At 34.9% G+C, this 24,991-nt stretch overlaps 1 protein-coding gene across 5 annotated transcripts in view; it reads left to right on the top strand.

Moving 5' to 3' along the window:
- Ccser1 (coiled-coil serine rich protein 1) overlaps positions 1-15,462 on the top strand; it is a 1,140,231-nt gene extending 1,124,769 nt beyond the window's left edge. For 2 of the 5 annotated variants that reach the window (XM_052722111.1, XM_052722110.1), the window contains one exon: positions 9,191-15,462. In XM_052722111.1, coding sequence (XP_052578071.1) covers positions 9,191-9,673 — 483 coding nt within the window. In that variant the 3' untranslated portion in view covers positions 9,674-15,462. The other 3 variants (XM_052722112.1, XM_052722113.1, XM_052722116.1) reach the window with 2 other exon arrangements.
- The last annotated feature ends 9,529 nt before the right edge of the window (positions 15,463-24,991 follow it).

Genomic DNA, 24,991 nt, shown 5'->3' on the forward strand with positions numbered 1-24,991 from the left:
AGAATGGTCTTGTATAACATACCGTGTTCCCTCTATTCTCTGTGTGTAGAGAAAATTTCTGTGTTTACAGTCTTTGGTAGCATACTGAGTCAAACGCTGTCTAATTATACTCATTGGGACCCAGTTGATTCCTTAGTTTGAGGATTAAAGCTGTAGATGTAATATACCATATTGCATGCATTATTAATTGCTATTGGCAAGTAAGATTTCTGTTTATAAATGTTTCCAATATCTATTAGTACATAGAATTTGTTAAATAACAATGATATTTAGACAAAAAAAACACTGTAAAGCCCTAAGAGAGTACCTAACACTCAAAGAGCATAAAATATGTTTTCAAAGAAACAAAGTGTTATTAGTTTAATTTTGCTCTTCTCACAGCCATGAATGACAAAAAAAAAACCCAAAAAAACAAAAACCTACAAAACAGGTACAAATGATTTGCCTTGGGCATTTCCCTTTTTTTAAACAACCATTTATTTATGTGTGTGTGTGTGTGTGTGTGTGTGTGTGTGTGTGTGTGTGTGTGTGTGTGTGTGTTAGTGGTGAAGCTCTATAATTTTGTCTTGTTTCATTCAGGATTCAAGACCTGCTTGGAATTTTATGAATACGTAAAGTTTTTCATTAACTTATGCCCAGTTACTCTCTTTTCCTTGGAAGTATTTTATTTCAACTCTAAGCTACTGATAGACTCATAGTTAATTCAATTCTTATCTTCATCAAAATGAATTTGAAAGTTAATTTTGATGGTGTATCTGAAGTGTTTTTCAGTCCTGCCTGGCCCATGGTCAGGACAAATCTTTCTCACCCTGCCAGTCACGCAGCTGCTTAGACCCAACCAAGTAAACACACAGAGACTTATATTACTTATAAACTGTATGGCCATGGCAGGCTTCTTGCTAACTATTTTTCTATCTTAAATCAACCCATTTCTATTCATCTATAAGTTGCCACGTGGCTCGTGGCTTACCCGTATCTTAACATCTTCTCATGGCAGAGGCTGGCAGAGTCTCTCTGCTGCAGCCTTCCACTTCCCAGAATTCTCTTCTCTGATTGTCCTGCCTATACATCCTGCCTGGCTACTGGACAATCAGCATTTTATTTATACAGAATGATATCCACAGCCTGATGGAATTTTACAAGATAAATATTTGTGACCTATTACAATGCCTTTCACATTCGACACATTCATTTGGAAAATTAGAGAGGTCCATCTCTAAAATGATCACAAGAGTGTCCCCTCAGGTTATGAGTGTCCCCTCATGCTATGGGAAGTGCTATGCCCAGGATCCTGCCTAAACATTTTGTCATAGTGCCAGTTGCATCCCATTAAAACAATGTTCAGAGCCCACTAGAAATGGTGAAAGGAGACCTTTCTAAAAGTGGGAGAGCCTGACTTCACTTTCACAGACAGAAGGGTGATAACTGTGAATTTAATGGTCATGCTGAAAATGTATAGGGAACTAACGATAAACCTATCACTTAATGGTATTGGAAAGGGACTCTAGAATGTACTTTGGGTAGATATTTGCTCATGTTTGGGAACAAAAATATTTGTAAGTAAAGTAAGAAACCTGCAATATGATCTAATTTATATTGGGATCAAGTGATAAGAACAATTTAGGATAATAATTAATTTATAAACATACAGTATAGAACATGAAAATATTTACATTCAAGATCCATATACTTTTATGCATTTCAATATTATATTAAATGAGTATTCATTTTGTATATGCTTTTACTAGCAGTGTCTTCTTTTGAGATAGGGTCTTGCTATGTAGCTCAGGCTTTTCGCTAACTCACAATTCCTTCCAGTCCCAGCACTACAGTTATGTGCCACCACCTCACCATTTCAAATTACTTTTCTCATAGAAGTCATACTTAGCAATACTACAGACATGGATGGATATAGATATAGCATTCAAATTTATATTATACTGATTTTATATTGATATTTTATATAATTGTACTAACTTGGATTAACACAGATGTTATATCATGGTCTGTCATTCACTTACTGTACCTTCAAAAGTTGTACATTTAATATTTATTTTGAACTAGTGAAATTACGTGATCAACCCATTTTAATACGGTAAATAATGACAAATGTTGTTGTGGCTTGGTTTTGGTTCCTATGAAGCTGCTACTATTAGAGTTCTCAAGTTTTTAATTTTGATAAATTGGAGTTTAATCTGACAAGTGCCATTCACATTTAGAGTCTAAATTTCCTGCATTAGTGTTGAAAATTTAGCACAAGATTCTACCATTTTTAAAAGCAGATGACTGGGTAACAGTTATTTTAATGGTAGTATTTTTTTTTGTTTGTTTTTTTTTGTTTTTCGAGACAGGGTTTCTCTGTGTAGCTTTGCGCCTTTCCTGGGACTCACTTGGTAGCCCAGGCTGGCCTCGAACTCACAGAGATCCGCCTGGCTCTGCCTCCCGAGTGCTGGGATTAAAGTCGTGCGCCACCACCGCCCGGCTAATGGTAGTATTTTTTAAGCTTTCATTTTTACCACAGGAGTATACTTCCATCTGTCAAATTTACACACTGGGGAGAGGAGAATAACAACTGTTCTTCCACAATCTTTCTGATTTGATTCATGTTCAACAGTATTGACAAAATATTATTTAAAAGTCTATATTTTAAATTCATTGATTTGTAATGGATAGATGTAGTGTCATATTGCTTTGGTGGTTATGAAAGCGTTGCTATTTCTTCTGAGTATATGTTGTATTTATATGATATTTCCTTTTTTTTTTTTGGTTTTTTGAGACAGGGTTTCTCTGTGTAGCCTTGCGCCTTTCCTGGAACTCACTTGGTAGCCCAGGCTGGCCTCAAACTCACAGAGATCGTCCTGGTTCTGCCTCCCAAGTGCTGGAATTAAAGGTGTGTGCCACCACTGCCCAGCCTATGATATTTCTTGTGTGCTATGAGAAAGATACAACTAAAAAGACCAGAGGCTACAGATTGCCTAGGAAAGACTGGGAATTTCTTTGAAAGAGCTGTGAAACCTACTTTTAGTAATGAAGACACATGTGTATGTGTGTGGGTGTGCATGTGTGCATGTGTGTGTGTGTGTGTGTGTGTGTGTGTGTGTGTGTGTGCACATTCGCAAATGCACAAGACTTGATATTTATGAATGAAGAAAGTACCACCCTATATAGGTCATCAAATTAATGAACTTTAATTAAGGGTAATTAGCAATAAGAAGAGTATTACATAATCAATAAGCCATTACAGTTAAGGATCATCCCAATAGATTGTTTTCTGGAGAGTTGTACAAGAATAGATTTCTCTGAAGATTCATTTTGCCTTTCCTTAATTAAGCTGCACAACAATTTTCCATATGTGTTTATGTTATAATTTAAAAACACTTTCTGAAATCTTTCTTGACCGATATAATAAATTTTGTGTATATAACATCTAAGAAAGACAGGGAGTGTAAAATTGATACTGATGAATCTATATTTGTTATTAAATGCCTTCAGTGTCACACTGTCTTCTAAAGTACAAGCCAAACTCGTTAGAAAATCTAAAGTAGCTATAATATGCATGTATACATGGAATGGAATTATTGAGATAAACACAGTCGAACTGTTTAGTCATTTGCAGGTAGCCGAAGGGGAAATGATTGCACCGAGACACTAATTTCACCAGTGTCTCCAAGAGTAAGGACATTGCTTTATTGTTAGAAGTAGAAGTGCAAAGCCTGGTGGTTTCTTTTCTGCAATCCTTTTATAACATATGTGATTATAAGAATTGGTTTTATGACATTTTCTTTTTCTTTTCTTTCTTTCTTTTTCTCTTACTTTTCATACAATGTATTTTGATTATAGTTTTCCCTCCCTGAATTCCCATTTCCCCTTTCATCAGAAAAAAAAATAAAAAGGCATCTAAATAATAATAAAATAAGATAAAACAAAAATAACAATCCATAATACTACAAAACAAACAAACAAAAAAAGCCCAAAGAAAAAGCCTCTGCATTTTCCATTCCTCTATAACTGTTGGCTAGAAAATATTCCCTAATAAACTTCTTATAATTATCTTTGATGGAGATTGTGTTCTTGGGAACCAACCTACAGTAATAAATATGAGATTACTAATATTAGAGAGAAAATTACTTTTGTGTTGAAATAGATTCTTCAGAGTCATTTAGGTGCTAAAGGATGGAATAAACACCAAAATAATTTAATAGTCTATTACTTGCTTTATATTTTTTTCTTTTTCTTATTGTTATTGCTACCTTTATCAAAAGATATGTTATATGACTATTTTCAAGGTACAACATCAAGCAATTTTACTTTCACATTTCTTGAGTGTTCAAAATAATGCATGATGGAGGTGTTGACGGAATATGAATCTTCCTATTATAATGAGAATATTACAAAAATTAAACTCTCTGTGGCCGCTCAGAATGCTTCTAATTTCAGTTGAAATTTATATTAAATTTTAAGCTGACAGATGGCAAGATGGGAACCCAAACTTTTGTGAACAGAACTATTATATACCTTGCCGGTGCCAGATGAAATGATTAACTAATTTATTCTAGTATATTAAAAAAAAACTCAGGAGTCAGAAATTGAGATGAAGACCCAAAGTATTCAAGGAAAGTGGAGCAACTGGCCGACCTTCTCTCCAAGTTCTTTGGACCATCTCACCCTGGAAATTCTCCCCAAACTCCCCTTGAGTCTCTTCTTGACCTCTCTAGCCATCCTGCAAAGTCCTCCAAGAACTTTATGGCTAATCACAGTCAGCCAATCATTGATTCTGTCCTAGATTCAAGGTTTCTTTATTGGCATGGTGGAATGACTGTAAGGACAGCTCTCCTGCATCATTTCCCCCTTTTTGTCTAAATAAAAAGGAAAGGTTTTAACTCTAACAAAACAAAACTGTATACAATAAGAATGATTGTCAGGTAATGTCTAAATAGAAAGGAAAGGTAATAACCTTAACAAAAATGAAAAACATACAATAAGAACAATCATCAAATAAGAAATATAATCATGTCAGTCCATATGTAATTGGCAAATGTAGAGAAATTACTTCATTAACTGTCCTATCCTGAAGAGTCCAAAGTTTCATACCTAATTAACTTTCTACCATGATTTGGGAGAACTGCAACTGTAACTACATAGTCTTCCATCCCATCAAAGACCGGAGAAGGATATACTATTATCTAAGTAAGCAGGAAGTGCATAGCAACTGATCTCCAAAATTAAGAGAAATGACAGAAACAACTGACTGCCTGGACAGTCACTCAGAATTTCTTTTTAACATTGGGGCTTCCATCTTCAGCCTTACAGGCCTAGTAATCTGAGAAAAATTTGCTTTTTTTGCATTCTGCTGGTCCAGTTTGGACAGTATACTGTTAGCAAATAAGACAAAGGCAGTTTCTTTGTCCAAATGGCTAGTTTTTGCCATAATGAAAACAAACTCCATATGGAGTTTCTTCGATGCCCATTATCCTCTTTTGAAGCAAATTGGTACTGTCAGGAGCAGGCATAACTCATTGCCATGAAAACCCTTACATTATTAAACATTAAACTACATATTCTGTAAGTCTTTGAAGTGTTTGAAGAGCATCTATCTATCTAAATATATCTGTGTATGACCTTGAAATATACCCATAAGTTTGATTATTATAGATGACTCTTAATCTGTATTTCTTAATTATATATTACATTTTTAAATGAGCTGTACAAACACAATACCCCAAACAAGAGTATAAATATGCATACAATATAACAAAATAATTTCAAATTTGTACCAATATATAAAAATACGTATCAATGTAAAATATTTTGAGATTAGTGTCTCAAAATAATTTAGACTGTGGACACTGGTATATTTGGGCGGGGGCTTGAGAAAATCTGGCTAATATTAAGTCATGACTGGAGTAGTTTGTGAGGCTGAACCATTTTAGCCAGTAGCCTTGAAGCTGTATGGATGCAGAATTCTGAGGATACTATAACAGAGACATTTTGAGATGCTAGATCACCTGGGCCTTCTGTTTTTTATTGATATGTAGTCTCCTTATTCTGAAAATAAATGAACTTTTAAAAGTACATACATGTCTGTATTAATACAACTACAGACCATGTGTTGTACACAAGTTAGCCAAAGATGATTTGTTTTGTTTTGTTTTATGTTTGAGCAAGTAAAATATACATTACGTGTTTTGTAGTTTTTCTAGGTTTATTTCTTTACGTCAGAAGCCAGAATTTTCAGGGGGTCTTCCCTGATCAAACCTGATCCATGCCAACTTGGAATAAATCCATAGCCTCTCATTTCCTGTAGAAATAAAAGCATAACCTCTTGCCCAAAGTAACAAATCTTTTGACTTCCATTTTGTAGTCAAGACATTTTTAAAATATAAAGGTTGGTTTAATCCAGCAGTTTTCATAATCCAATATGTTTTAGCAGCTGTCATCTCTTCATTAGCAATCAGAAAACATAAAGACAACACAATATATACAAGATCCAGACTCTCTGTGTGTATTTCCCATTTTTATGTGTTTTATTGTTACTTATTATTTATTATTATTTTTATTTTACTTTATTCATTTTAAGGACTTTATTATTTTTAAACTATTTTTTAATCTATGACTATATTTACTTTTTCTCTTCTCTCTCCCCAGACTTATATAAGTTTTTAAACACACTGTAACCCACTTAGAGGATTTTTACCCTCCAGATCTGTCTTTACTGAGCATCTATATCGTTATTTGATTGCATGAGATGAATCTTAAACTGCTATTTCAGCCACTGACACTGCTCAGTTCAGTGAATGGAGCTAGAACATGGCAGTTGGCAGCTAGCTCCATCCCACAGGCAGCTGCTGGAAGATACTTCTCTGTACTGCAGCTGGAATAAAAGGCACAAGACTAGGAAGCAGTATTTGGCTCTTTTTTGTGTGTTTAGAACCTTTTTAAATCTTCCTTAGGTCTTACGTGGATGTAGGTACTGGATGCTTGGACACTATATGTAGGCAGACTTCTTTGTCCCTGCAACCAGTTTCCAAATAACCATACAGAGACATTAATTATAAATACTCAGCTGGTAGCTTAGGCTTGTCTCCAGACAGTTCTTACAACTTGAATTAACCCATTTCTATTAATCTATGTGCTGCTTCAGGGTTCATTACCTCACGTACATACTTCCCATTCTGCTTGCTCTGCATCTCATGGCATCTTGCTCCCAACCCTGCCCTTCTTCTCCCCAGCATTCTCTTGGTCCCCAAAATCCTGCTAGCTATTAGCCAATCAGCTTTTTATTAGCAATGAGAGCAACACACCTGGCATTATCACTGTTGATTTTCCAAAGTCTTTTTCCACTGGAAACAGAATTTTTCTCTTAGTGCTATGAAGCAGAACCCATGCCTGGCACATGGCTGCATTTGGTCACAGGAATTAAAGACAGGGCTGATTGGCACTTCTCTGGTAGCAGAGTAAATGCTTTAGTAAGTATCTTAGGTCATGCCACAGAGAGGGAGAGAAGCCATGCTCACTTTTATAAAGAAGACTAAGACCAGGAGTACTGGGGAAGAGCTATTAAAAAAAAAAGAAAAAGAAGACATGAGGGAAACTCCTGCATAATGAAGATAAATGTTACTGCCTTTAGTCCCTCCAATGAAATGAGGTACTGAAGGGGTGTGCACATAAGACTATGATACAAAATAAGAATGCCAGGTCAATGACAACATTGAGGCCAAAACAGAAGGAATAGGTCTGTGTATGTAGCTCTTTACTTCAACCTGAAATAGGTGAGCAAAAGAATATAGTTAAGAGAGCTTGTAACACAGTAGAATGTATATTCTGTGATGATAACCTTGAAGTCTCAACTGAAATGACAATATAGTCCCAGAATACATGAGAACATTAGCAGAGTTCTTGGCATGTGATTTACACAGAATAGCACTCTACAGTATAATCTTAAACACACACATTTATTTATAAATGTCTGTCAAATGCTCAGCATTGCCAGACAAGTGAACGTGTGCCATGGTGGAGCTAGGTAGTGTTTAACTAGAGCCTGAGATTTGCCAGTACATCAGCAAGCACTGGGTCTGCAGGAGCTTAAAGAAAGTAGGACACAAGATGGTTCTGAGGTGTTAAGACAGACAATGATGCTATTATTAAAGGAGGAAGGGTGTGTTTTGTAGATGACAGTCACACTTTGATTTGGCATGGCTCAATGTGGACATAGTGACGGTTCTTACACAACAGAGTGATGACAGCTGGATATGCAATTTGGGATATGGGCAGATATAAGATTTGCAGATTTGATTTTCAATGAGTACTTAACCCTACTGTACATCATTTACACTTCAAGTTACTGGAAATTTTACTAGCTCCATCTGCACATGTGCCATCGCACCACAATCTCCTGAGTTCTGCTCTATTCTCTCTCATCTGTTCCTCGTGAATTTTCTGTTATTCTTTGTAGAGATGAAACATCCTTTCCGTTTTATTTCAGGAAACAATATTGCAGCAAGTTTCTGTTTCTACCACAATATGTTTTCTAAGTCATGAAACTGTGGGCTTCAGAGGAGTATGATTGACAGCTTGTAGTCTTTACATCCTCCAAAGCAATGCTAAATGAGAGATGTTTTGATTCCATGCAGACCTTTAAGCTTCTTGAGAGCAGGAAGATGGTATGCAATTTGGCCTGCATTTGAAAGATAATTTGCATCTATAAAAATCTAAACAAACCATGTGCTGAAATTTCTTCCATTCTACTGCTACCCTTTTATGGTTGAAAAGACTTTTGCTCTTTTAATTCCTTAAATTTTAGGTTACTATTTAGGTACAAGAAATCATGAACCTGAGAACTATGTTATTATGGTAATTCTCTGGGTACATAGTTAAATGAATATATCCAGGTGTAAGCAGTGACCTTTTGTACTTATCCAAAACAAAATAAAAGGCTAATCTTCAGATAGAACTGTAGAATACAAATTTATACCAGTTAAACTGTTTTCAAAGTGCTTTTTTTTGAGTAAACTGACTGTTTAATATTGTTGGAGTATTATAATACTTCTGAATTTAATTTCATGGAGCATTCTAATGTTTCTTATACTTATTGAGAGCTTCAGATTTACACATAAAGATTTGGAGGCCACCTCCTTCTACACAGGATTTTGTAACATGATTGATGTTTTTCCTTTTTCTGTTTCTTTCCCAGTCTACATACCGGAATCGAGCCATGAGTCAAAGTCTCAGCACAAGGGACAGAAAAGCAATACATACTCCCACCGAGGACCGCTTTAGATACTCTACAGTTGACCAGACAAGTCCCTACAAGAACATCTGCCAACTCCCAGGTCTATGTCTAAGCAATTTCTTGAAGGACAAGGAATTAGGAGGAGTTATGAAACATTCAAGGGGTGCTTATGAAGCCATCACCTCAGAAGGGACACAGAACTCGAGGACCACTGTGGGACCAAGCTTTCTGAAGCCAGCAACAAAGACAGAAGGGCTCTCCATGTTCTCGGAGAAACCAAAAGACCCAGCAGCTCTGTCCCGACAGCACTCGACCTTCACAGGCAGGTTTGGACAGCCACCCAGAGGACCTATCTCCTTACACACATACAGCAGGAAGAATGTTTTTCTCCACCACAATTTACACACCACAGAGTTCCAGACTCTGGGGCAGCAGGATGGGTAGTTAGACCCTTGCCCTGTAAACAATAGAGATGGCTACTGCTCCATGTGCCATGTAAGAGTGGTCATGTTCATTTTACTAGTTTTATTTTTAGCTGTAAGCAAAGACTTATGGGCTTTTTTCTTTTATTTCTAAGGACGAGGGTTTGAGTATGTTGACTTACTAGGTTTAATTGTGCAGAAGACTTTGTTGTCTATGGAAATACACATATATAATGAATGGAATCATCTTGCTGACTTATGTAGTCTATAAGTTATTTATATTTTTTCTGTATAACTTGCTAATATGCATTGGGATTTCAGAAGGTAATGTCAAATAGCTCTCTGATTATGGTGTTACTATAAAGTAGGTTAGAGGAATGAGTATAGGAAGGAACTGTACAGTTTTAGATTAAATAGTTGCTAAAAAGAGAGGAACGGACTTTAAAGCTTATACTAGACAGTGTGTTTGTTAGTGGAATGAAGCTTGTGTGCATGTAACGTGAGATACCTTCATCTCTCTATTACATACATTCAAGCTTGTGGAGCTATTGGGAGGGAAGGACCATTTATTTTGTTTTTCAAATGTTTAGTTACACTAGTTCACAAAGGATAGAGAGCCACAGCTCTACTCTTTACAAGGTGTTTTTTTTTTAATTTCTACTGATATAAAAAGTATCACAGAATGAAGTGACAGAGTCAGCTGAACTTTGCCAAATGGCACACTTTGTGGGTATTGTCATGGATAAATGAGAACATTTTTTTCTTTAAATTTCAAAGATTTACTATTCTAAAAAATATATATTCTTTTACTTCACTTTCTTTTTATTCTCAAAATACTCATTTATTTTTATATGCACCCAGGTTTACTTTATACTCATTAACCCATGGTATTTTAATTAAGAAACAGAAAGAACAGTTTTTGTTTTGTTTTATTGTTTTGTTTTTTGTAACCTGTATATAAAATTCTGGCTATGCACTCTACTAGATTTGCAACCGAAAGTAAAATTTGTGAACTTTGGCAATTTGATCTATGAAATCTATCTCTCATCAAAACATTTTATTCTCATTAGGTGGCAAACATTAGTCTTCGACATGTAAGGCCTGGTGTTTTGCCTACCCGAGTGCATAGGAGGTAGATCAAAACAGCTAAATAGAAACACATTGCTCATGTAGTTATAGAAGAGTATCAAATGGCAGTTGCCTTAGAGAAAGATCAGGGCTGGTAAGTACTCACATTCCGTATAGTGGGTGTATTGAGACTCTCAAGCCCACTGCATGTCCTGCTTCTAAAGCATTCTCTAATAGACAGGCTCCATCAGCATGCACAAATGAGACAAACAAAGGGAAAATGACACTCTAGTTACAGCATGGCATCTGACTAAGCTGCTGAAGTTAAAGCCACACCTAACATGCACCGCCTAACATAAAAATGTATTTGAACTCTACACTTTGGGGGAGAACCCTGAGACGCCTATCCTAGCTTTAACTATTGTTTTGGCTATGTTGTACTTCTTTTAATTTTACGGATGAAGACTTACATCACGTAAGCTTTCTTTGGTGTTTGTTTCATGTGTGTTTTTATAATTTTGTTAAAGATAAAAAGACACCTGAGCTTGCTGCCTAACATTTCCAGCATCTACTAGAAGCTGCAAAAGTCATGTGGATATGCATTATGAGCTGGATAATATTTGTGAAATTATAGGGAAAAAAAGATTAGTTGTAGAATTTAACTTGATTTGAACCGAAGGTTAGTTTCTCTTCTTAGAATATTTTAAACTTGTAAATACCCGAGCATGACAAACAAACAAACAAAAAAAAGTTTTTTGTTTTTTTTTCTCTAGGATATGGAAGAATATGCAAGGAAACAAGTAATGTTTTTAAGTTGCATTTTGAAGTTTATAGTTATGTTTTCTTGGAAGATAGCTTTTGAATTATTCTTTGTAAGAAATACTCTATTTAAAAAATCCTGTCATTTAATAGACATTTTAAGAGATGTTTTAAACACTAGTATTTTCTTGACAAACCTTTTTTAAATGGGAACATTCAAAAAGAAACCCTGGATTAACCTGCTCAATTTTGAAAGGAAGGGTATTTTTGGAATGATCACCTTGAGACTGTTTTGTATCAGTATTTTCATTATGGTTCTAGTTTCATTTGTAATACCCAGTGTAACTCAGGCCTGGAGAAATTTTAAGCCGACTATATTCATGCAGGTCCATAACAATGGCCTGGGGTTCTTTTCCAAGTTCCTCTGTGTGGCTATCCTAAGTCCTAACAACCTTGTGTGGGCATTCTTTCAGTGGATTGATTTCTTTGTACTAAAATCTCTAGTTTTCTAAGACTGTTCCGCATATTAAATGGTTTTATACATTTCTCCAAGGCGGTACATATCCAAAGACACAATGCCAGGGAAAAAGTGCTTGTTTTTCTGATGTAGCAATGGTCTCCTCCTTTTTCTTCTTTGCATGTATTTGTGTAGCTAAGCTTGGATAACCATGTAAAACTTCTGCTGCAGCTCTTCTCAATGCGGGGTGTGCGAAGAGTCATTTCTTGAAGAACTGTGTCTACCTGAAATAAATGATTCTCACTTTTATAACCACTGGGATATGAAGCTTTCTTTCTATAAAGTCTGTGTTAGTATATATATATATACACACACACACACTAAGACTCACCACAGAAACATGTCAACTCCCAGATGATTTCTGCTTCTCTGGAGCACCCTCCTTTTGTCTAAATGATGAAATGAAGCAGTTGCTGCCACAGTAAAACAGTCAACATGGTTGGCGTGAGGGCTTTTTGTTTTTTTACTGACTTATGTACAAAAAATAGGATGGTAGTTAATATGAAATAATTTCAGGAAATGGCATGCACAAAGTCCCTTAATATAATATGTTTACAGAGGTTGTCATGAATAATCTGGATATCTCTTCCGTGTATTAAAGCTTATATATTCTGAGACTTAATCCCAGGCACCTATCACTACTTTTATTGTGACTAACTCTTCTTGAGTTAAAGGAAAATTTCACATTTCTTTTTGTTTTATTTTTCTTGTATGTTCAATAGACAAACTATTACTTACTCCCTGCTTCAAAAAGAGTCAAGAACCTTTCTCCCATATCTACACTTAAAGATCACATGCCAAAAATAACTGGTCACTTTCCATTTACCTTCCCAGTAATTTAGTTGATAAAAACCCAAGGGTAGTTTATTAACTGGTGAATCCTATTTTCCACATCATTTATCATTACCTTATTAACTTCCTTACCAATACACTTATCTACAGAAGTAGCTACCTAGGAGTGTCAAGTAGCCCATCATGGCTTTGAAGTTTTATTTAATAGTTTGTGGTTTCTAGGACCATCTTTATCTACCCACAGTGAGTACCTCTGTTTAAGCAATTTAATTTGTCTTTTATTTTGTAACCTTATATCATATTTCTTTATGCATTTCTCATACATCTTTAGTTTGGTTGCCCACTTGACTTTTCTCATCTCCTTGCTACCCCTACCAACTTAAATTATACCATACCCAGTCATGTTACTTCCTTGATTAAAAAAATACTAATATCTAACCCATATTTTTAGTATAAAAATATATAATTTCTTTGGTGTTCTCTCTCTCTCACTCTCACTCTCTCATTCACATACAGATATACACAGACAAACACACACACACACACACACACACACACACACACACACACACACACAGAGCACATTTTGAGTTTTCTTAAATGGTTGTAAAATACTTAAAGAACCATTGCATGGCCTATACTCAGACATAGAAATTGAAAGTACCCTCATATTGTCATGAAAGTATGCCCCAAGAGCCAATAAGTACACTTCTTCAAGTGTCTATATGATCTCACAATATCAGAATAAGTATTGTTCTCTGCTCTGTTCTTTCAGACAATGAGATTTCAAAAATCTGAAATCAGGTAATCAGGTGTATTTCATAATTACATAAAATGACTGGACATTTTTCAATCTATTTACTGAACCACAGGATGTTTCCCTTTGACTGTGAATACCATCCTCTACAAAGGATGTCATCAATTATTTTCTTTTTTTTAATTGAAAATCCATACAATGTATTCTGTTCATGCTTCCTCCTCCCCAATCTACCCATTTCCCATGCATGCTCCATAGATTCTCTCTCTCTACTTAGAAAACAGACAAATAAAAAAACCAACCAACCACCACCAACAACAATAATGATGATGATGAAAAAGTACAATATACAGACACACACAAACACAGGCGCACACAAAACCCATTGAAACACAAACTGGGAAATCATAATATAAAAGCAAAAGACTAGTAAGATTTAAAGAAAAAAGCCCAAACAAAACAACATGAGACAAATGTTCCACAAAAACATCATTGAGCTTGTTTTGTGTGGGTCATCTCTGCTGGCCATGGGTCCTACACTTAAGTGTGGTTTATATAACTATTGAGACTCCATTGGAGAAGACTAACTTTTCCTTTATAAGCAGTTGTCAATTGAAGACAGCTTACTGGTTAGGGATGGGAATTTGTGTCTACATCCCCCTCTCTGCCCTGGGATCCCATCTAGTTTGAAATATTTTCTTGATGGAAAAATTGTTTAGGTATTTCAATTACAAAACAAAAATTTTACATATTTGAAATTTAATATTTCATATAATATATTATATATTCTTTCAAATAATTTCATAGTTATATATAAAACATACCTTTTTATGATTTTTATTTCCCTAATACAGTGAAAGTTCTCCTATCTGATATATAACCAGTAAAATCAACATCAAAGTTTTAAATATCAAAAATGAATCTCATGACTTAAGGGAAGCTAAAAAATCTAATCACTTATTTAACAATGAAAATTCAAAAATAAAATTAACACAGAAATTTAATTTCAGTTGTTAGTGTAGCCAAGTGTGATGATTGGGACATCATAATAGCCATAATATAGCAGACCATTCACTTATTTCTAGTATTACACAGTCTATACAAGCAGTTAGATGACAAAAATAGAAAAAAAAATGAAAAGAAATATGTCAGTATGTATAAAATACACATATAAATGCAGTTTTAGAAGTAACCATCTTATAAAATAAGAAACACAGAGCAAATGTAAAGATAAAAGCCCAAGAGGTCAGAGCTAAGAGCCTTACCCTTCCTGCTTCAGCGATTCTCTTCAGCCAAGAGAGACCTACTTCCGGTGTGTTTGTCCTTATATAGACTTTCTGTTCTGCCTTCTCATTGGTTGTAAACCCAACCACATGACCACCTCGCCACTGCCTGTCTGTACAGACCTTCAGGTCTTCTATGGTTGGTATTGAGATTAAAGGTGTGTGTCTCCAATGCTGGCTGGGTCCTTGACCACACAGAGATCTACCTAGCTCTGCCTACCAAGTGCTGGGATTAAAGTCGTACACCACGAATGCCCAGCTCCACTATGGCTTAATATTAGCTCTGACCCCAGGCAACTTTATTTATTAACATACAAATAAAATCACATTTCAGTACAAATAAAATATCACCATATGCAGTGTTGAATTTTACTGGAAGATTGTGAAACATTATTCTACCCTAGAAATTTGAGTTGATGCCACATGAACTGAATGCTCATTTTCTTGCATTTACACTAGCAATTTACATTGGCAACTCCTCAAAGTTTGCCTTCCCACAAACAGAATGTATGGCATAAGCATGTGTCCTTTAGGTCCAAACAATTGTAATTTAATAACACATGGAAAAGTCTTAGGAACATTTCATAATCTCCAAACAATGTCTTGTTTTAGTTTTATCACAATTCAATTTTTTTTTAAAGAATATGTGGATAATTGGTACCGTCTTGCATGTCACTAGAAAGTTTGAATTAAACATTTTTTGTTCATAATATATTAAAGGAAATTCTTCTATTAGTATTGTAGTAAGCAGTAGCATGCATAATCGTCTATATGCTGTTGACAATAAACTACTCCCAATATGAAGTCAGAGAGCTTGTAAAATGTTTACAAAACACAGTAGGTCAAGAAACAATATGTTAGACCAATGGTGACAAACTAATATCTAACTACTCAGTGGAGTTACAACAACCCTGAATTCCAAAACAGAATAGGTACAAAAATGTCTCGCCAGGTTATTCATAGAACCAGTAATCTACATTATATGTCACAACAATCATGTAACTATATTAAACTCTAGTTAGAATTACTGTCAAAATGCAATCTTACTTCATACTAAAGTTGTTTGTGTACATCTTTCATGGGAGGCTCTACAGCTCTACTTACAAAGTTTATTTTTGCATTCTTGGAAACCAAGGATCAAATCTTTCCATTATAAGAACTGGTCACTTTCCTGGCATATTCTTGCTCATAAAAATTGACACTTTGTCATTGTACTTTTAAGTGTGGAAATAAATTGAAGAAATAGAATCTGGTTATATAATGTGTTCAGTTCAAATAACATATCTAAAAGTTTCTTAGTGTGTTCTGTTTGGGGAGCTTCTGTGTTAGTTTTAACATCTGTACATGGGATCACAGTAAGACTGTCTCCTATGAATTTCATGGAGTTGAAAGAAAATAGTATTTATAAAGCCCTAGCATAGAACACATATTTAGATATGTTTGTTTCATCACTTAGTGTTTCAATCATAAAACCCTCAAGATAGGTATGTATTTCTTATAGTAATTTACTTTATTGAGAAAAATCAAACCATGAGCACTGATGAAGCTGCCATAAAAGAGTCATGTTCTCCTCTAGAAAATTTTCCTAGCAAGCGATCATGAAAAATTCTATAATCTCTAGAACAAAACTCATTTGTAAACATATTTAGGATTGTTTGACACAAAAATAATTTGGACAATGTGTAAATTTTCATAGACTTTTCAAACTTCTATATTGTTAAGAAAAAAAATGCCTTGTGTTTCATATCAAGTGTTTTGCCTACTATACCAAGTTTGGCTGATATTTATCATTTGAGCAGATAATGTCATGGCCCAATATGCTCATTTTCCCAAATGTTTAAAAGCAATCTTCAAAGCTTTTGCACAGCTAATGTGCTTTTTAATTGATATATTACTACCTACTAAAAGAAAATGGGAATACGTATTGAAAAGTCAATTTTTTTTTTTTTTTTTTTTACTTTTTAGTCTACTGTAGTACACAAAGATGAAAAGAAACTACTACTCTATACCAGTGTCGGTGAGTAAGTACTCATGTCACTTGGCTGACTAACAACAATGGCAAATAAGTGCCAGAAATTTCAGAATTGAAAAGTGTATTTTCTATAGTGCATCTTAAAGTAAAAATGGCAAAGTTTTTCCTTTGCCATATACTAGGCTGTGTTGAAAAAGTTAGAATGCTCTCATTCTTTCTCTCCAACAACTCCGTAGTGAGGCATCACTCTTATAATTTACCTCCCACTAAGGTTTCTCACAATGCAAGAACAAAGGCCTCAAACCTTCAAGGATTATCTATGCTTTAAATGAGTTTATTTTTTAATTAAACACATTATTATTTTGAATTAAGCATTTTGTAAATTTATTGCTTCTACACAAAACCAGACTTTTTGTGTCTCTATACAACCTATGTGTATGTTGGTGAGCTACCATCTACCAAGTAGTATGTTTTTTGTGTGTGTGCTTATTATATAAAGAAAATGATAACATATACATATGTGAAATGCTTTATAGGTTTTATTTAATTGAATAAAATTAGTAATTTGGTGCTCTATTCAGCAGTCTGAAATGGGTTCTTATTTTTTTTATTTGTTTGTTTTTTAACGTTTTGACTGAAGATAAGCACTGATTTTGATTTAGCAGGCAACTACAGAAATTTTATTCTTTTTAATTTTTTGTTTTAGTTTTTGAAAGTTTGTTTATTTTATGTTATGTGTATGATTGTTTAGCTCACATATATGTATTTATGTACATGTACCCCTCGTGCTCACAAAAGCCAAAGAGTGCACCATGACCCCAGTAAAGGAGTTACAGAGGCCTATAAGCATCTATGTGAGTGTTGGAAAACAAACCCAGGTTCTCTGTAATTGTGAGTACTCTTCACTGCAGAGCCATCTCTTTAACCGCGTCTCAAATGTGTCCTTATGAGTTCTAATTGTGACTAAATATCTGAGTAATACTCAGCATATGAAGATGTTATATTAAGTGATTAACACTAGTTTTCTTTTCTAATTATTATCATTAGTCCACAAATATACATACATGCTATTCTTCATACTTTGTCATTGAAAAGAAATGCTATTAAGAATTTATTTCAAGTTATATGGCCAGTAAGAGTTGCAAATAGTATTCTGTTAGATACTATTGTTCTACATAAGTACATGATAGAAAGATTAATCTTTCCAGAGTTATTGAGGTTTATCAATGATCTGTGTAACTACTATGTATTTTAAGTAAAGTTTTGGATTGATAATAAGGACATTGGAAATTGTATTAATAATGCAAAAATTGGACACTGAATATGACTTTTGGAGTGAGACATTAATAATTTAACCTCTCAGCTGTGCTGCTCACTTTCAATATAAAAACAAAAATTATAGATTTCTGCAAATATTAAACCTTCTTAATGTCAGGATGAGGTTACTTATTCCTCCAAGAAGAGAAATATTAGTCAGGCAGGGTATCATATGTTCCTGAATGTACCATTGGGGAGATTAGATCAGGAAGATCTCCAGTTTGAACTTAGCCTTGGCTACACAGGCATTTTGAGACCAGGTTGTAACATATAGTGAGAACCTCTCTGAAAATTATTTTAGAAGACTAATTAAAATTGTGTACAGAAGAATGGAAAAATCAGCTACAGATGCATCCTACTGTGGTTGTCCTGCAGAATGGGCATCAATACTTGGCAAAGAGAACAGCTTATGACTTTGGCAGTTTTTAATGCAGTGTCATCATATTACATGCATTTTGAATATGACCACTATACCCTATAGGAACTAAATGTCTCACTTATAATTATAGCACCCAGATTAGTGGTATAAGGTAAACTTACAGTCAAAAATTTTATTAGAAGTCCCAACAAACTTGAGAATAGTGAATTTCTATGTTGAGCAAAAATTCTAGAGATATCTTTTTTAGAAAACTCAAAAATAGTGATCACATTAACAGAATAGTATAACTATTTTCCCCAAAAGAAGGTTAGATTACAGTAAGGAAAATACTGTTGCATACTAATAAACATAGATGAGGAGTCCCTAAAAATTATTGGACATCTGAGCCTATGAAAGGATATCATCAAAATGCAGCCTTTTACTGTGGCCAGGTTGGGATTAAAAATGATTAACATGGCCGGGCAGTGGTGGCGCATGCCTTTAATCCCAGCACTTGGGAGACAGAGCCAGGCAGATCTCTGTGAGTCAAGGCCAGTCTGGTCTACAGAGTGAGATCCAAGACAGGCACCAAAGCTACACAGAGAGACCCTGTCTCGAAAAAAAAAAAAAAGATTAACATAAAAATTTATCCATAAAATGTAGAAAAACTGTAATTTCAACTGATGTCTATACTGGTGAGCTTAATATCATTATAATAAAATATAAAGACATTTGGAAAAGATAAGGGTTATCTGAGTCATGGGTTTGGATGTTCAAATCTCAAATCAACAGTGCTATTGGGTTGGGCTTCTGGCAATAGTGGTATGGGTGGCCAAACCTTCTAACCATATGCACAGCAAGAGGAGACTCATCCATACCATAGTGGTGTCTAAAATGTCCTAAAAAATATTAGCACATATTTGTGATAAAAATGAGCACTAACACAACTGAAGAAATTTCCATATAATGCTTAGATACATGAAAAATATTAAAAAATACAACGTGCTGTGTTTTCAGCTACAATTTATAAATGTCTTGAGAAACATCATTCTGATTTTTTTTTTAAATTTTGGTCTTTTGAGACAGGGTTTCTCTGTGTAGTTTTGGTGCTTGTCTTAGATCTTGCTCTGTAGACCAGGCTGCCCTTGAACTCACAGAGATCAGCCTGGCTTTGCCTCTCTAGTACTGGGATTAAAGGCATGCACCACCACCACCCAGCTCATTCTCATTCTTACAGAAAAGAGTTTGACAACTTCAAAATAAGTTATTATTTTTGGACATAGGATAAAATAACCTTTTGTAAGATACATTAGAATTTTGAGTGTGTACTGTGCATGTGTGTGACATGCATGTAATAATATACATGTAATTGTGCATGTGTGTAGAGGTCAGGGGTCAACTTCACATCTTCCTCAGTCATTCTCTATCTTATTTTTTGAAAGTAATTCTGCCACTGAACCTATAGTTTACCTATTCAACTAGACTGACTGGCCAGCAAACCGCAGGGATTCACATGTTTTTGTCCCCTTAATTCTGGAATTAGTGTGGAGAGGTGAATTATGGAATGTTATCTCCTGTGTATGACTTGGTCTTGCAATCACAATCAATCCTGAACATACAACAACTGTGGCTCCTGATACCTGACCTGTTCCCCCAAAGCTCAAAGGGTAAAGGTGCTTGTCAGAAAGCCTGATCACCAGAATTTTATCTTTGAGAACAGAACCCCATAGTGGAAAGAGAACCGACTCCATTAAGGTTTTTTTTTTTTTCTGATGTCAAAGTTATGCTTAAGTATACACAAAATACATGTATACATGCACACATGCACACACACACACACACACACACACACACACACACGTGCACACACATACACACACAGAGGGGAGAGGGCCTGAGATGGAGACAGAGACAGACTATAGATGAATAAATGTTATAGAAGTTTCATCCATACTGGCTATATTTCAGAGTTTTGGGATGTGTTATGCTATTCACTGTATGGGAGCTGAAATAATGATTAGCCAAACAAAGTATGCCCACTGATGTAATAGTGCTCTGAATTTAATGGGAGTAACCAACCACTTTGTGATTGGATTTAATTTCTACTATAATAGACAAAACCCATACCTGACAGCATTGTCAGGCTAAGAACCTATAGCTAGACTCTATAGAGGAAGATGCTGTTATTATTCATGTAAATAACAAAGTATTATATTAACTCCCAATGATTTATCATTATACCCATACATTAGCACATTCTTCAAAGCTTATCAGAGAAACTTCATTTTTTTTTACAGTAAATGTCAATTAACACAGAGATCCATACTGGTCAAGGGGAATAGAGCTAAAGATTATTGGATACTCAACCTTGAATGGGATATTTGTATTGTACCCTCATCTCAAAGCTCAGGAATCATTGCTGAAGACTGGGTGGAAAAATTGTAAGGAGCAGGGGGGATGGATAGGTACAAAAAAACTTTTTCCCAGACATGGCAGAGAAATTGCACATATGATCTCAGCGTAGCTGTGACAGAATGCACAGGATCTGCGTAAGTTCAAGTTAGACAAAATCCCAACACGGAAAGTGAAGGTGGTCCCAATGTATCATTCTTAGCTGAAGAGACACTGATAATTGATCACTGCTCTGAGAGGTGATAGTCCTTTTACACTAAGAATTTGGCCCCTGGTAGGCAGTGCCAATTGGACATAATGCAGTGATTTTCAACCTTCCTAATGTTGAGATACTTGAATATGGTCCCTCATGTTGTGGTGACCCTCAACAATACAATTATTTTTATTGCTACTTCATAACTGTAATTTTGCTACTGTTATGAATCATTATGTAAATATCTATCTTTTTCTATGGTCTTACACCAAACCATGCAAAAGGGCTGTTTGACACCCAAAGGGGTCATGATCCACATGTTGAGAAGCACTAACTTAATGAGTTAAAAAAAAAAAAAAGTCGTCTCTTTGTGATCATGGTGTGGACCCAAGCTACCATTAGTTCTTCTCCAATGATCCTTTCAATCAATCCTTATTGCCTATCTTCATTTGATTTTTACTACAATATGAACTGTAGAATAGCTTTCTGTAAGGGGCCTATAGCCGCCATGTTTGGCTGGGATTCAGGTTGACTAATTTTATTGCCCCCTCCATTCTTTTCTTTCCAGGCTACTTCTAGACTTGCCATTTCCTGCTAGCCGGAACTCTTCTTTCAAACTGACCTCCATCACCACTTGGCCTAGTGGTGAATACCCAGACACCCCCGTAGCTCTTCCCTATCTCTCTGTTGTTACTTTCAGTCATTCCTCCTATACATCTTCATTCCTTGGTGACTCCCTTCAAGCCCAAAGAACAATTCTCTAGCATAGACTTATAGCTCGCTTACATGCTTGGGATCCAGAATGGTTCTCTACTAGAGATACTGCAGCCACCTCACTTGGCTAAGATCCAGCCATTACTTCTAGCCCGTCTCTATCCCTTAGTGACTTCCCACTAATACACAGAACCATATCACTCTTTACCTGGGATCCAGCAGCCAACAGAGTTCGCAAGGACCAAAACTGGGGCAACTGCTGCCAAAAAAATGGAACAGCCACTCAACAAAGGTGAGGCTGTTTATCTACACCAAGAAACACTTCAAACATCATAAATCTAGATGCCTAAGTTCCAGTACAAAAACACAAACATGAACAACCAACAAAGTATTCTTCTCCAGAAGCCAGCAATGCTATTGCAATAGTTTGTGACAAAAGCAATTTATCAGAAACACAAGATAAGTACTTCAAAATAGCAATTACGCATGTATTCAAGAACCTTAAAGAGGATATGGATAAATGCTTTAATGAAGACCATGAAAATACAAAGAGTGAAAATACAAACAGTTGAATAAAACAGAGGGGAAAATGATATCACAAAAGTAGACTTCAACAAAGAAATGAAATTGCTAAAGAAAGGCAAGATTAGAATGAAATTCAAAATGAAAGACTCATCAAGACCAACAAAAGGTAAAGCTCATCAGATTGAAGACATGAAAGAAAGATTTTGTGGTCTTGAAGACAAAGTAGAATAAATAGAAAGCTCAGTCAAATAAAATATTAAATATAAAATTTCAGACACAAATAAATACAAGAAATCTGGGACACTATGAAGAGACAAAACCTACACATAATAGATGCAGAAGAACTATAAACAATACAGGTCAAAGACACAGAAAATATTTTAGAGAAAATCATAGAAGATTTCCTCAATCAAAGAAAGGAGATTCCTATCAAGTACAAGATAATATACAATACCAACTGTATAGGATGAGAGAAGAAACTCTCTAAGACATATAATAATTAAGGCATTAAATGTATAAAATAAAGAAAGGGCAGTGAAAGGTGCAAAAGAAAAATACTAAGTCACATATAAAGACAGAGCACTAGAATGACTCCTTTCTCTTTCAGTGGAGACTTGGAATGCTTGTAGAGCCTTGATAACTATTTGACAAGCTATGAGAGATGACAGATGCCAACCCAGACAATTATAATCAACAAAACTATCAATATCAACCAAGAAAGAAAATCATTTCAATATAAAAATAAATTTAAGGAATTTCTGTTTTCAAATTTATCTCTACACAAGACATTGAAGAAAAACTTCAGTGTGAAGAGAATATTATTTACATCCATGAATACACAAGGGATAAGTAATCCCAAACCTGTTCATTAAAAGAGGAGTGGTGTGAGTACAATACAGTACCATAACAAAATGGGAAGAATAACATTTTACTCACAACATCTCTGAATATTAATCATCTCAATTCCCCAATTAAATGATGCAGCCTAACTGATTGGATTTGAAAATAGGGTCCATTTTTTCCTGAATCCAAGAAGCACATCACATTATTAAGGATAGACATCATTTAGGGTTAAAAGGATAGAAAAAGGTATTGAAAGCAAGGAGAGAGAAGTCATAGATACTTTAATATCTGACAAAATAGACTTCAAACTAGATCTAATCTTCAGAGGAAAAATTCACCAAGAGGACATCTTTGCATCAAACGTAAGGGTACCAAACTCCATATAAGAAACATTACTAAAATCACTTTTTGATCCTAACATGGTGGCAGTATGTGACTTGAATACCCCACTCTTACTCTAACCAAAGGTTATCCAGACAAAAACTAAACAGATAAATATGGGAGTTAAACAATATCATGAATCAAATGGACCCCGCAGATATCGAGAGAAAACTCTAACCTAAAATTGATTAATACACTTTTTCTCAGTATGTCATGGAAATTTCTCCAAAATTGACTACCAGTCTCCACAGATATAGGAAAATTGAAATAACACTCTGCATTCATCACAGTTTAAAGCTGGATATTTAACAAAATAGAAATGGCAGAAAGTATACAGACTCATGGAAGCTGAATAACTCACTACTATATAAAAATTGGGTCAAAAAAGCAATCAAAATGGAAAATAAAAACTGTTTTATAATTAAATGAAAATTAAAATATAATAAAAAAATTGTGGGACACAATGAAAACAGTTCTAAGAGGCAAGTACATAGAATTTTGTATCTATGTTAAAAAAGTCAGATATCTTATAAGAATAACTTAACAACATAATTAAAAGCTTTATAAAAAAAATAAGAAATATTATCCCAAAAGAGTAGATGTGAAGAAATAATCAGTTTTGGCCGGGTGGTGGTGGTGCACGCCTTTAATCCCAGCACTCGGGAGGCAGAGGCAGGTGGATCTCTGTGAGTTCGAGGCCAACCTGGGCTACCAAGTGAGTTCCAGGAAAAGGCGCAAAGCTACACAGAGAAATCCTGTCTCAAAAAAGCAAAAAAAAAAAAAAAAAAAAAAAAAAAAAGAATCAGTTTTAATGCTGCTGAAGTCAATGAAATAGAAACAACAAAAATGATAAAAAAAAAAAAAACAATGAAATGAAATATTGGTTCTTTGAGAAAGCAACAAAGCTGACGGATTCTTAGCACAATTAACCAAAAGATGGAGAGAGAGAGAATAAAAGTTAATAAGATTAGATATGGAAGAGGAGACATTACAACTGACACTGAGGAAATCTGGAGAAATGTGAGGACATACTTTAAATGTTTCTGTTCTACCACAAAGGAAAATGTAAAACAAATAGATGCATTTCATGAAGTTTACAGCCTATCCAAACTAAATCAAGATGAAACAAATCATGTTACTAGACACACATCCCAGTCAAACAGGCACTGATTACAAAATCCAAACCACAAAAACCCAAACAAACGAAACAAAACAAAACACAAAACAAACAAACAAACAAACAAAAAACAGTTTCAGATGAATTCAGCACAGAATTCTTCAAGATCTTCAGGGGAATAATGCCAATAATCTTCAAATAATTTCACAAAATAAAAACTGGAGGATAATTTCTAAATCTTTTTTACAAAGTTAAAACTGCCCTGATACCAATACCACACAAGACTCAACAACAAAAAGGAGAAAATGTAGACCAATATCCCATATGAACAC

The sequence above is a fragment of the Peromyscus californicus genome, unplaced genomic scaffold (assembly GCF_007827085.1).
Source record: "Peromyscus californicus insignis strain IS unplaced genomic scaffold, ASM782708v3 Scaffold_6__1_contigs__length_162567912, whole genome shotgun sequence".
Classification (NCBI taxonomy): domain Eukaryota; kingdom Metazoa; phylum Chordata; class Mammalia; order Rodentia; family Cricetidae; genus Peromyscus; species Peromyscus californicus.